The sequence below is a fragment of the Neopelma chrysocephalum genome, unplaced genomic scaffold (genome assembly GCF_003984885.1).
Source record: "Neopelma chrysocephalum unplaced genomic scaffold, ASM398488v2 Primary Assembly neopelma1_60, whole genome shotgun sequence".
Lineage (NCBI taxonomy): Eukaryota > Metazoa > Chordata > Aves > Passeriformes > Pipridae > Neopelma > Neopelma chrysocephalum.
The window spans coordinates 16,833,065-16,845,212 of NW_020897715.1; the positions used below are offsets into that span (position 1 = coordinate 16,833,065).

The 12,148-nt window shown below is 46.0% G+C and overlaps 2 protein-coding genes across 2 annotated transcripts; one reads left to right on the forward strand and one right to left on the reverse strand.

Moving 5' to 3' along the window:
- Positions 1-1,839: 1,839 nt before the first annotated feature.
- LOC113966600 (cystatin-B-like) lies at positions 1,840-7,145 on the forward strand. Its single transcript, XM_027681498.1, has 3 exons — positions 1,840-1,975; positions 5,833-5,934; positions 6,345-7,145. The coding sequence occupies exons 1-3, from the start codon at positions 1,910-1,912 to the stop codon at positions 6,471-6,473; spliced, it is 297 nt and encodes a 98-aa protein (XP_027537299.1). The 5' UTR covers positions 1,840-1,909; the 3' UTR covers positions 6,474-7,145.
- A 55-nt stretch (positions 7,146-7,200) lies between these two features.
- On the reverse strand, positions 7,201-11,831 carry LOC113966601 (leukocyte cysteine proteinase inhibitor 1-like). Its single transcript, XM_027681499.1, has 3 exons — positions 11,672-11,831; positions 9,844-9,945; positions 7,201-7,570 (listed from the first exon to the last, which is right to left on the reverse strand). The coding sequence occupies exons 1-3, from the start codon at positions 11,735-11,737 to the stop codon at positions 7,442-7,444; spliced, it is 297 nt and encodes a 98-aa protein (XP_027537300.1). The 5' UTR covers positions 11,738-11,831; the 3' UTR covers positions 7,201-7,441.
- Between the last annotated feature and the right edge of the window lie 317 nt (positions 11,832-12,148).

Genomic DNA, 12,148 nt, shown 5'->3' on the forward strand with positions numbered 1-12,148 from the left:
CACATTCTATCCCTGTACCCAGTGAGAGCTGAGAGCTGCTTCTAAAACCCACGATCCTTCTCCAGGCTTGTGACTGTGGCCTCTAGCCTCAGTTTAGGGTACAGAATTGAGACCCATGATGTCCTGAGTCTAAATGCATGAAAGCGGATGGGCACTAGATGGCAGAAAGGGCTAAAAAAAGTGCTTTGATTAGGGCCCACACTTCCAAAAATTCTAGTAGCCAAGTAGTTTTAGTGCTAGTGGACCAAATCCAGCACAGTAGCCCTTGAAGTGAAGCTGACAGCATTGAAACATATAAGAGCTTAATGAATGAAATGAAAATGACACAGGATACAAAGCAAAGATTATGCATGAATATACACAATGTGAGAAACAGAAAGTCACCATGGGCTGCCCTGTTTGGAGAGCACTATTCACTAGCTATACACACAGTAGATAATATTGACATTTGGGTACTTTTCATTCTTTGTGTGTTTTTCATTCTTTACATTTACTTAAAAGGAATTTATACCCTGGCACACAATGAGTTCCAACAGCTGCCATAAATTTTTAGCACTGACCATCCAGGCTATATTTGCTGGGAAAGCCCCACCCACCCTTACTGCAGTCCTCACTGGAGCTCTAGGCCTCCAGCTCCACAGGCTGCCCGAGAGCCGCTGCTGCAGCCGATGGCTGTGACACACACTCTGGGCACCAGGGAATTTTCAGTAAAAAAGGACCCCTTCGGGAAGGCAATTTGCAAACAGACCCTTTCCCCATGCGTGGAGAAGGGAATATGTTCTTATCTTGCCAAGTTCAGGAGGAGGTCTGGTCAGGCAGATGCCCAAAAGCCTGTTGAAGACAAGGTGGGGAACATCCTTCTGTTGAAAGGTCAAGCCTGAGAATCTCCATTGGCATGTCTTGCCAGAAGATGCCACATGGATGGCTGCCCCATCACCTACTGTGGCTCAAAAACCCGCTGGAAAGCATGCCCCAGTGCGGTGTTTCCTGAACCATTTTTTAGTTAAGCAACAACAGAGTGGATCATCTCTATGGGGGGATTTCCATCAGCAAATTTGGCTGATGGGCAGGGAACCATCCCAGTGAAGAGCCTGATCCTGCATTCCCAGTCTCCTCACAAACCCAGCAGAGCTCTGCCTGCCCAAAGCCCCAGCAGAGCCTTTTTTTATAGGTGATACCAGGGGAAAGAAACCTTCTTGCCCATTCTGGTTCATGCTTCTCACCATGTACTCCCTGTGAGTCCAGGAGCTCCATTCAGTTTCTAATATCTGTTGCCATTAAATATAGGGTTATATTGACCAAATTTACAAAGGGATGCTGCAAAGTGGGAGAAGGAAGGTAGGTGTTTATTGCTGTTTTCCCAAGGAGTCTGGATGTTTAAACTGTAGGGACTGTAAAGACTGTTAAGACCTGAACATTCAGCCTGAAATCTCCCCAGGGGATTTCTCAGAACTGGATGATTCACCACCGCCTCGGTTTGCTGGCTGAGGAACGGCAAAATCAGCCTGGGAGAGGGAACGATGAGCGTGGTGAACGAGGGAGTCCTGAAGATGGAACTTTCCACGCGGCTACCGAGAATATGCCGCTGCTGGAAAAGGTGACACGGGGAAGGGAAAACGCATCAGCTGACGGCAGCCCGGTCCTCACGCAGGACTGTCACAGGGGCGCCGCCCGGTGAGGACAGGCTGCCTCCCTTCCGTCAAGAGAGCGGAATAAATTCTGCCGGCAGCTTTTATTGCAGTTGCTGCTTTTAGCTGTTTTTCTCTTTAATGGGCTGGCGGGCCGTGATCCCCGCGGAGCCCCCGGCCGCGGGTTCGAGCCCCGGGCCCGCCCCCGGCCCCGCCCCGCCGGCAGCCGCGGCCCCGCCCGCGGTGGAGGATCAGGGCGGCGGCACCGGAGCGGTGCCACCATGTTGTGCGGGGGTCCTTCGGCGGTCCGTCCCGCTACCGACGAGACGCAGCAGATCGTGCAGGAGGTGAGCGGCCGGGGCGAGGCCCAGGAGGGACCCGCGGGCCCGGGAAAGGGGGTCTCGTCCCCGTGCAGGGTCTGTCGGGGGGCCGGGGGTGTGCTCGGACATCGCTCTGCGCGGGGACACCGCCGGCAACCCCCCCAGTGTGAAAGCTGTAGGGAATTGGGAATGCACGGAGCAGTCTCCGGCTCCCGGAACCCTCCCTGCTCCCTCCTGGCCTGGCGTGGCTCGGTTGACTCCAGAGGAACTGTGGGCAGCGCGGAGTGCGCAGGGAGGGCCGGGATGCTGCCGGCTCCGGCCCTGGAAGTGCGGGAGATGGGCTGCGGCCACCGGGAAACCGGCCTGCGGCCCGGCCCAAAATGTGCCCTGTCCTGAGCTCGAGGAAGGAGCTCACATGGTTCTTACAAAGTCTAAACCTTGTGCTTACGTTTGTTTTTTGTTTTGTGTTTGGTGTTTTGTTTGGGGGTTTTTTAGTTTAGTTTGGGGTTTGTTTTTTTGGGGGGAGGGGGTTGCTTGGTTGGGTTTTTCTGTTTTGGGTTTGGTTGGGGTTTTTTGGGGGGTGTGGGGAGAATCGGGAAATAAGCAAGAAAGCTTACTCGCTGCTTCTGCTATTCCCCAACACAGAATTCAGCTCCAAGCACTGCCAGCTCCAAATCCTAATACTATATTACTTACAGTAACTTAATTTACTGCTTATGTGTTAATGGAGCACATACTTTTACTCTAACAATGGCAATGTACAGCTAAGTTTCATGGTCCAGTTTCTGTAATGTGGCATGTGGCAATCTAGTAAGGAAAGATGAAGGGCAAGCTCCATCTTCTTATGCTCCTTGTCAATGTCCCAGGTTTGTTCCCCAGGCTGTAGCAGTTCCTAAACACCTACAGAGCACTGAAACTATTATTTAACTTGTACAATCTAATTATTATGTGTTATAAAAAAAGAGACAGTTTGCAGTAGTAAGTACATTATTGAGAATTGATGAGAGAGTCACACTTAATGCTTTGACTTGAAAAGGCCTACATATCATGTTAAAGTTTATGCAAATATGCAATTAACGTTGCACGTGGTCTTAAAACTAGTTTTGAAATCCTGACTGTCTGGCAGACTGCAGTGGTTTGATAATCCATAAATAAAGAATGTGAAAATAAACCCCTCTTGGATTCAGAAGTGGACAGAATTAACTAAAAATCTGGCATTTTCATTTAAATCATATAAATAGTTCACAGTTTGTCCAGCTTGTTTTGACTGCCAGTTTAAGTTATTTAATGAAATACAAGTGGAAAGACCCAAAACTGAAACTTGCTAACGCAGTCATATCCTCATCTGGACAGATTGTGGAGAAAACATTAGTTTTGTTTAATCTAGGTAGACTTCTCAAATCGTTTTGTTTGTTTAAAGTCAAATCTTTGTGGAGATTTATTAGAGCCTGCCAGTTTGCTTGCCATAAAAATATTTCCTGTACCTGCTTTTCCAGTTCTTGCCTTCATTGCACTGTTTTGTAAGAATCCTTGTGATGACTGAATGTCATTCAGTTTTGTGACCCTGGCAAGTACTGCTACTCGCCCAGAGCAGGTATAGTGTGGCACAGAACAGGACAGCTTCCTTCAGCATGTCTGGCTTAGGAGTCCCATAGGAACTGCCTCTCCACATCAAAGATTTCCACCCAGGCCTGTTCAGCCTTTGGCTTCTCCTCGCTGGTAACTGTGGCAGAGGTTCTTCAGGGTGATTTAGAACCATCTGCTTTTTAGTAGCTGTGCTAAGCAAACCGGCTGTGCAGAACAGTGAAGAGCCTTCATGGTCTGATAATTTTCAGTCCTGTGATTGAATCACAGATTATTTGGGTGGGAAGGGACTGCATCTCCTGCTTGAACACAGGGTGAGCAGCCCCAGGCTGCTCTGAGCTTTGTCCAGTCAGGTCTTGAAAACCTCCAAGGATGAAAACGCCACAGCTTCTCTGGTCACTCCTGCTGTACTGCAGGAGTGTCCTCAGGGGAGAAGTTTTTCCTTATATCCAGTCTGAACCTCCAGTTTCAATTTATGACCATTGTGTCTCACTCTTCTGCCATCACGCCTCAGTAAAGAGCCTGACTTCTTACAGGTACTGGAAAGTTTTCCTCAAAGCCTTCTCTTCCCCAGGCTGAGCAAGCTCATTTTCTTCTCTCCTCACAGCATGAGTGCTCCAGCCATCTGAGCTCATGGAATGCTCATGGCAGCCCTCCGCTGAGCTCACTACAGTTTATTGACATCTTTCTTGTGTTGGAGACCCAAAACTGGACACACTATTCCAAATGTTCTCTAAAAGTGCCAAGGAAAGGGCAGCGATTGCGCGATTGCTTGCCTCCCTTCTGGCTGGGCTCCTGACTGATGCTCAGTAGTATGCTCTTACCTTTGTTACCACCACAACACAGTGCTGGCTTGTGTCCCCCAGGACCCCCACATCCACACTGAGATCATGAACTGCCAAGGTGGGCTGATACCAGCCCTTTTGGAGAGTATTTGCATCTGGGATCTCCCTCTCCATACTGAATTAGAGTGCTCATTTGTCACATGCTGTGGTGAGTCACTGCCACTAACACCCTGACAAGCTGGCAGCTGCATGTGACTCTGAGCTGCCTGCATTCATGGAGCCCAGTGTTCAGCTTGCTGATGGAAGTACAAAATGTGCTGAGCTGGGGCAATTTTGAGACCTCAGAAACCAACCTTGCACAATGCCTAGGGTTGTTAAAGGAGCACAGGACAGGATAAGGTCAGTGAGATACTTATGTCCACCCTGCTGCTTAAAATTTGTAGAAGTAGCTCTAGTGATGAAAACTGAAACCACTTGCTCCACGCTGTGCCTCAGGGGAAGGGGAGGAAGTAGGACTGCCCAGTGCTTTCTGAGGCTGTGCCCCTCATTGCATCTTAGCTTTGAATTCCATATGGCAAAAAACAACTAGAAAAGTGTCCAAACATCATCATCTTGCTATCTTCCTGTTCATAGCCTGGAAGAAGCTTAGAGATATGGCCTCTGAGATAAGATGAAAAGTATGTTCACAGCTCCCGGAGACAGGATGGTCACCAGAATGGCACCAGAGTTTGGTCCTGTGCCTTCAGGGTGCTGGAGAGGTGGGAGAACATACCATGTTGCAGGAATTTTTTCTGTTCCTACTTCACCTAGAGCACTGGAGCAGTGGCAAGTTGGCACTTGTTTTTCTCCAGAGAAGCAGATGGGATTCATGCAGGAAAGCAGATGCATTTATTCCCCTTGAATTTAGGAAGGGGAGGTACAGGATATAGCTGGAAAATCTGCTTGCTGCTGGTACTGTTGCACTGGGAGTGGAGGGAGGACTACACACAATGAGGCCATGCAGGAGGTATGGCTTGGGTAGAACTGCACTTGCAGCAAGCACTCCAGGACAACTCATCTTGCCCTGGTAAGCAAAGGCTGAAATTTCTTTCCTGACCAAGAATTTACCATATAGCCACGATATTCTAGACAGCCAAGCATGGGAGAGAAGAGCTGCAAGTCACAGGAGTTCATGCCTCCCTCTAGGGTATTCAACAAGTCATTCTGACTTCTTGAGCACTGATTTGCATTTTGAAAACATTATAGACTCCAGCAGACATGTTGGAAGAACTGTCAAATAAGTGTTGTGCAGACTTGGTGTCAGTCTGTGGCAACTGACTCACACCACACTCAGCTTTGCCACCTCCCTAGATTACTGATCCTGCTCTAACCCAAAACTTAACATGATGCATTTTGATATTTTAATAATGTGGGAAAGCAGGAACTCCTGGGAATTTAGCAGCAGTGACCTGTAGGCCTTAAGTCCTAAATACTTGAATCTTGCATCAGTCTTAAATAACCCATTGTTTTCTTAAGGTGAAATCTCAGCTAGAAGAAAAAGAAGGGAAAACCTTTGATGTCTTCACTGCAGTGGAGTTTAAAACTCAGATGGTTGCTGGAACAAACTACTTCATCAAGGTAGAGGGCACTGGGACTTTTTCTTTTAATCAGTGTGTTTAATCTTTGGAATGGTGGGATTTTTCCATTACTTGACTAGAGAATAATGCTTACAATTTGGCCTTGATAAGAAAAAAAATTGTGCATTAAAAAATAAATAAATAAATAAATAAATCCACCTGTCAGCCCCTCTCCCTGACTGTGTGAAATAGAGAAATATTCTTACTTTCATTTTCATGGGAGGATTAGGTGATATGTCCACAAAAATCATGGCTCCCAGTCTGGTTTAAAACAAGACCACACCTTCTGAGGCGATGGTTTTCCTTACTGCCCATCTGCTTCCCAATCCTCAAAACACACCAGTCTACACCATCCCTCCTGCTGAAGGCTGCTCTCACTCCATGGATCTCACTGGGTTTTGTGCTTTGCAGGTCCATGTTGGCAATGATGAGTTCATGCACCTGCGGGTGTTCAAGAGCCTTCCCCACGAGAACAAGCCACTGAGCCTCCACAGTTACCAGGGCAGCAAGACGAAGCACGATGAACTGGCTTATTTCTAGCAAGCTTATCTTGTGCATTTTCCTAATGGTTTCTTACATGCATTTTCTATAGGCTGAAAAATGTTGATTCCTGTGCCAACAAAGGAGGGAAAAAAGTGTCTTTTTTTAACATAATGGTGGGAAAAAATGATTTCTTTTATGTCATTCCCTCCCTCTGCAGTCTCTAAATTTGAGAGTCATATGGCTGTCCTATTACCTGCACTAATGCAAACACAACTTTAGTTGCAACTTAACTTGGACTTTAGTCCTGTTTGTGGACTTCCTTGGTCTGGAAATCAGAAGGGGAGTGACACTGGTACTTGTGTATTTGTAGCAAGGAGCAAGAGGAAAGCCTGTCTTTTCTGTGCTGTTTTGCAACTGTGAATACATGTGTAGCTTTAAACTGTACTATGTATTTTATTGGCAAAGACAGTATGAGACACTTGAGCTGAAACAATTTTGCAGGGAAGGGATAGAGGATTACAGTACTTTGAAACAAACATTCCCTTGGTAATCATGTTCATTCTCTTGCAGCAGTAGCATGTAATGTCCCGTAGAGGGTGTGTAAGTATAAAAAACCAAACTAGCTTGCTTATGTTCTCAGTCCTATGGAAAAGTCCTGAAAAGGAACTTATGCTGGACAAGCATTTCTGTATTAATAACAATAAATATTTCTTTTGACTTGACATGGCATATTTGACTGGTGCTTCAGTGCTCTTTACTGCTTTTCAGTATTAGTTATTATCTTGCTCCAAGTTTTTTTTTCCACGTGTTTTTTATATTCCAGATAACCTTATGCTTATTCTATGCCTTAACTAGAAATACTTTATTTTAATCTGATGAGAGACCAGGTAACAAGAAAGATTTCTGCAGGTATATCAGCAGAAAAGGAAAATAAGGACAATAGTTTGCAAATCTTATTTTATTTACTGTCACAGGCAGAACCCCCACACAACTTGCAGAAGTGAGGCACAGTTTCTCATCGTCTCTCAGAAGTAAGTCAGGGGATCATCTCTGGTTTTGCCAGTCTGAAAACTGACAAGGCTGGGACCTTGGTTCTCATGAGGAAGACTCTGAAACACCTTTAAGTGGGCATATCTGGCATCAGAAACTTGGACCTAAAAACCAAGAGCAGGAAAGTGAGGAGCGTGGGTTCAAAGCAGGTTCCAACAAAAGGATGCTCTTTACATTCTTGAAAGAATATCTTTGCCCAGGAGCTTAATTTTAGATATATCTTCATTTTTACTTCAACAGCTCTTAACCAAATCTGGATAGTAACCAGTGTCAGAAACTGTCTACACCTGTCTAAACCTTGAGGTTCAGGTGAAGGGAAAGTGAGCAGGACTGCTTGGGGGTGGAAGCATCAGAGGGCACAACAAGAGAAAGGTTTTGGTTGTGTCCTGTTTCAGTCATCAAGATGCCAGCACACCAGCACACAGCTTCTTGGCACATTGAGGGTGGAAGACAAGAGACAATGAAGAAATCTTAATGAATCAGGGGTGGAACAAGATGCAGAGACAGTGTCACCTACTAGAGGGTACAGAAAGATCTATCCAAAACTCGCACATGGTCCTGAGAAACAATGACAACCTGAAAGCCAGGAGCCTTTGTCTGCAGAGTTACTCCAAACTGTTCAGTGCCTGAATGGGCAACCTGACACATCTTGGTGCTTGTGAGAGTGCATGTGAGTGCCTGAAATAAATATTTTTTCAAAGAAATTCACATTCCCCTCCAGAAAGTCCGCAAATAAGAGACTTGATAAGAAGCTGTATCATTTCATTCACACAGAGCCAAGCACAACAGGCACTAAACTCTCCCTCTGTGAGGTACATAGTATCAATGGAAAGTTTAATGCCTTAAGCACTGTTTTTACATGCTTTCTGGTGGCTGCAATGTAGCACTGTGTTTGTCTTGGTCTGGATTACATATCAGCTACATGTCTGCTGGTAACACATTAGTGATGTGGAAGATTCAGAAATACAAAAGAATGAATCTTGTGACAGAGCTTGTTTCAGTTACTGCTAAAATGAGTAACTGTTTCCCATCACAGGCAAAGTTGGAAAGAAAAGACAAATCATGTTTTCAGTGTTACAGGTGGATTTCTTCCGAGTTCATTTACTTGTCAGTCTTCATTTCTGAGTAGTTTGGTCGTGAGACTTAGCAGGGACAGCAGACAAGTATTTTATATTGCCCAGGTAAGCAATAAGATGGCCCTAAGGGAAGAAATGCAACTGGGCATGACTTCTAGCTGTACCTGTAATCTGCAATCTTCAGTGTTTTGTCCACCAAGTGAAAGCACATCTCACAGGAGCAAGGGAATGGTAAACATCATTCATGTAGGTAAGACTAGCCACAGAAGAGATAGTCTGTCAGTACAGTCCCCTGAGCACAAATAACTGATAAGAGTTATTTTTAAAAAGCACCTGGGAAAGAAGATGTTTGGCAGTGTCTGTCCTTCCTGTCATCAACTAAATATGAGAAGCATGGAGCAAATGCTCACCACATCTCTCTGCAGAATTACTTTCCCCAAATGCTACCAGACAATTTCTTTCATAAAACAATTCTGACCCTTGTCAGGGGAGCATGTCCCACCAGGCACATGTCCCCACACACGTGGGGTTTGAGAGACAGCAGTCCCATGCCATGTGTGCTCTGCTCCAGAAGGCCAGCCTGCTGCTCAGCAGTGCTTGCTGGCCTTCAGATGCAAACTACACCCAGCAAGTTCTTCCGTGCTACTTCACAGAAAGCTGCTCACAGACGTGGGTAAGGTTTTCTAGTAGAGGATGAATGGTGCTCTCAGAGGGATCTAAACTCAGCAGGACCGGTTTTTCCTCCACAGCAGAGAGGGGGTTGGAAAATACAGAACGAACCAGCAGGCAGGCAGTACCTCTGCAGCATGTGATGCAGAACCAAAACATCAACACACCTGCTTGCTTGCAAAACTAGTCAGCAGACTATGAGATGCTTGCTCTGCATTACAAAATGGACTCTAACTCTCCATCTGATCTTCAGTCTGACTTCAAATTCAGTATAGTAAACACAACAGGAGGTCACAGATACAAGAGGAAAGCTACTTTGCTTTGAAGGGAAACAGGAGAGCAGAATTACAACTTGTTTAAATCATTAAGTTGGTAAGTCTTTGAATGAGATTATCCTGAGAAGCTTACCAGTCCCATCTGAAGAAGCCTAGTGCATGTTTTTGAGATTTTTCTATTTCTCTTCTACAGTAGTGCCAAACAGCACCTGGAGATAGTCCCCAACTCTATTAATCATATCACACTCACATAGATGTTTTTCTACTACATTTGTTTCTCTTTCCAGCTCTAAGCGACTCTGCAAGTCACCTATAATGTTTAACAGCAAAGCACTCCCTCCTATAATATATACAAACCTTAATAAAGTACATTGTCCCAGCAACCACTTGACTCCTATATACTATGGCTGTAAACATGGCACAGTTCCTGTTTTCCTTGCTTTCAAATTGTGGCTTCACCTGTAGAAAGAAAGGGGAAAGTGACCGGCAGGTTCATATTTCAGCTTTCATTCACATATATCACACATGCCCCCTTAGTGAAATAAATCCAGAACCCCCACTCTAAATTAATTTACACCAAGACCTCCAGCCTCTTTCCTAGCAGTGCCTACAGCATTCTTTAAAATCCTGTTAGAATTAGACTTCCTAGCTGATTTCCCCTAACTCAAAGGTGTCCAGCTGAACTGCCTGTCCCCTGCTCAGTACAGCGGAAACTGCTACTTGCTGCCCTTTTAATTCCATGTCAAAGGAGATAGCCTGTAGTGGTGCACAGGGCTGTTGCGACCCAAGTGCAAGACCCAGCACTTTGCCTTGTTAAACCTCACATAGTTGACCCCAGCCAATCAATCCAACTGTCCAGATCCCTCTGCAGAGCCTTCCTGACCTCCAGCAGATCAACACTCCCACTCAGCTTGGTGTCATCTGCAAACTGACTGAAGGTGCCCTCGATCCCCTCATCCAGATAAAGATATTAAACAGGACTGGCCCCAACACTGAGCCCTGGGGAACCCTGCTAGTGACCAGCCACCAACTGGAGGTAACTCCGTGCACCACCACTCTCTGGACCCAGCCATCCTGAAAGATTTTTACCCAATGAACAGTGCACCTGTCCAAGCCATGGGCTGCCAGCTCCTTCAGGATAATACTGTGGGAAATGGTACCAAAAGCTCCAGGTAGACAACATCCACAGCCTTTCCCTCATCCACTAGGCAGGTCACCCTGATGTATTAAGAGATCAGGTTGGTCAAGCAGGACCTGCCTTACCTAAACCCTTGCTGGCTAGGCCTGATCCCCTGGTTGTTCTGTACATGCTGTGAGCCTTGCACACCAGGCACAGGGAATGTGCAGCAGTATCGACCAACGCCTTCAGCCACACCACTTCCTAGTTTTGTTTCCTCAAGGAGGGCCTACGTTATGCTTTGTGCAGTTGCCAAAGGGAGAAGAGCTCATCTTTCAAAGCCTTGAGGGTGAAGGTAGATGGGTGGAAACATGAAATGGGAGACACAAAAGGAGTTTTCCCATGCTATGTTCTTCCCTTTGCATTCGTCAAGATGCACTTTATACTTGTTTTAAAAAGAGCTGGTGCACTGCAGGACGTTAGAAGTTCTGCAGAGGTGCTTCTCATAGCTGCTTCCAGGGCAGGACCACTGCCTGTAAGCTGGCAACTGGGCTCACTGGCCTGCCTTTTGCCAAGCTCACCTTGCCCCACAGGCTCACCAGCAGGCCCTGCCTCACAGCTGTCAGCCTAGAAAACAATGCCAGCAGAGAACACACTGCTTTAAAAATAGCTTTCTCCTGAATATATAATTTTTTAGTCCATACTAGTATGTGGTTTGTCCTATCCACATCCTTTAGTGAGGAATTATTTCTACCAGGTACAAACTTCTCCCTTCAAATAGCCACCTCTCCTCTCTTTTCAAACAAGCCCCTTCAGTGCTGGCATAGCAGAGCTGGGCTTTGAACTACATGTGAACATTCACTGAAGGTACCCAGTGCTATGCCTGGCTATGGACAGTGAAGAGATAGAGAAAAAACTGGCAATCAAAGGGATTGCCATTTTCTGCACGAGGTTTTTCAGTTTAAACCCTGCTTCAGTATCAACACCTGGTCTCCCAGCCTTCACACAACCTTCTGCACTCAGCTCTTTGCACAGAGAGACTTCATTTATAGACAGGGTGCAACTCACCTGGTTAACAATATGCTGGATTTCTGGAGTAGCAGGCTTGGTGTCACTTAACCCCCCGGCCATCATAGTGGCAGATGCCTTCTCTGAAATGGCTGGTGGTTCTGAAATGGGTGATTCTGAAAAGGGAAGTTTAGCATAGTCTGAGCACAGTCACCAGGCATCTCATATATATACATAAACATGTGTCATGGGAGCATGTGACCTGCAACACATGGAGCCTACCATTACTAAACTGGTGAAGGAGACAAATGGGGAAAATGGAGAAAAAGCAATGTAATACACTGATAATAATAAAGGTAAAAAGCACTTCAGGAATCTGAAGAGTGTATAGTCTTCACGTCAATAAGAAAAGCAAACATTAGCCTCCAGCCACCTACATCTTAAGACAGTTGGTTTGGACTGCAACTGGAACCTCTTGCCTCTCCACCCATGTGCAGATGACTGGTCTGTGCACTTAGGAAATGGATCAAAGTCACA

Excerpts from the sequence above, each read along its gene's own strand:
- LOC113966601 (XM_027681499.1), bottom strand. The coding sequence starts at position 11,737 with ATGATGGCCGGGGGGTTAAGTGACACCAAGCCTGCTACTCCAGAAATC. Across the intron at positions 9,946-11,671 it reads TCCAGCATATTGTTAACCAG|GTGAAGCCACAATTTGAAAG; the intron begins GTGAGTTGCACC and ends TTCTTTCTACAG. Across the intron at positions 7,571-9,843 it reads GGACAATGTACTTTATTAAG|GTCCAAGTTTCTGATGCCAG; the intron begins GTTTGTATATAT and ends CTTGGTTTTTAG.
- LOC113966600 (XM_027681498.1), top strand. The coding sequence starts at position 1,910 with ATGTTGTGCGGGGGTCCTTCGGCGGTCCGTCCCGCTACCGACGAGACG. Across the intron at positions 1,976-5,832 it reads CGCAGCAGATCGTGCAGGAG|GTGAAATCTCAGCTAGAAGA; the intron begins GTGAGCGGCCGG and ends TGTTTTCTTAAG. Across the intron at positions 5,935-6,344 it reads GAACAAACTACTTCATCAAG|GTCCATGTTGGCAATGATGA; the intron begins GTAGAGGGCACT and ends TGTGCTTTGCAG.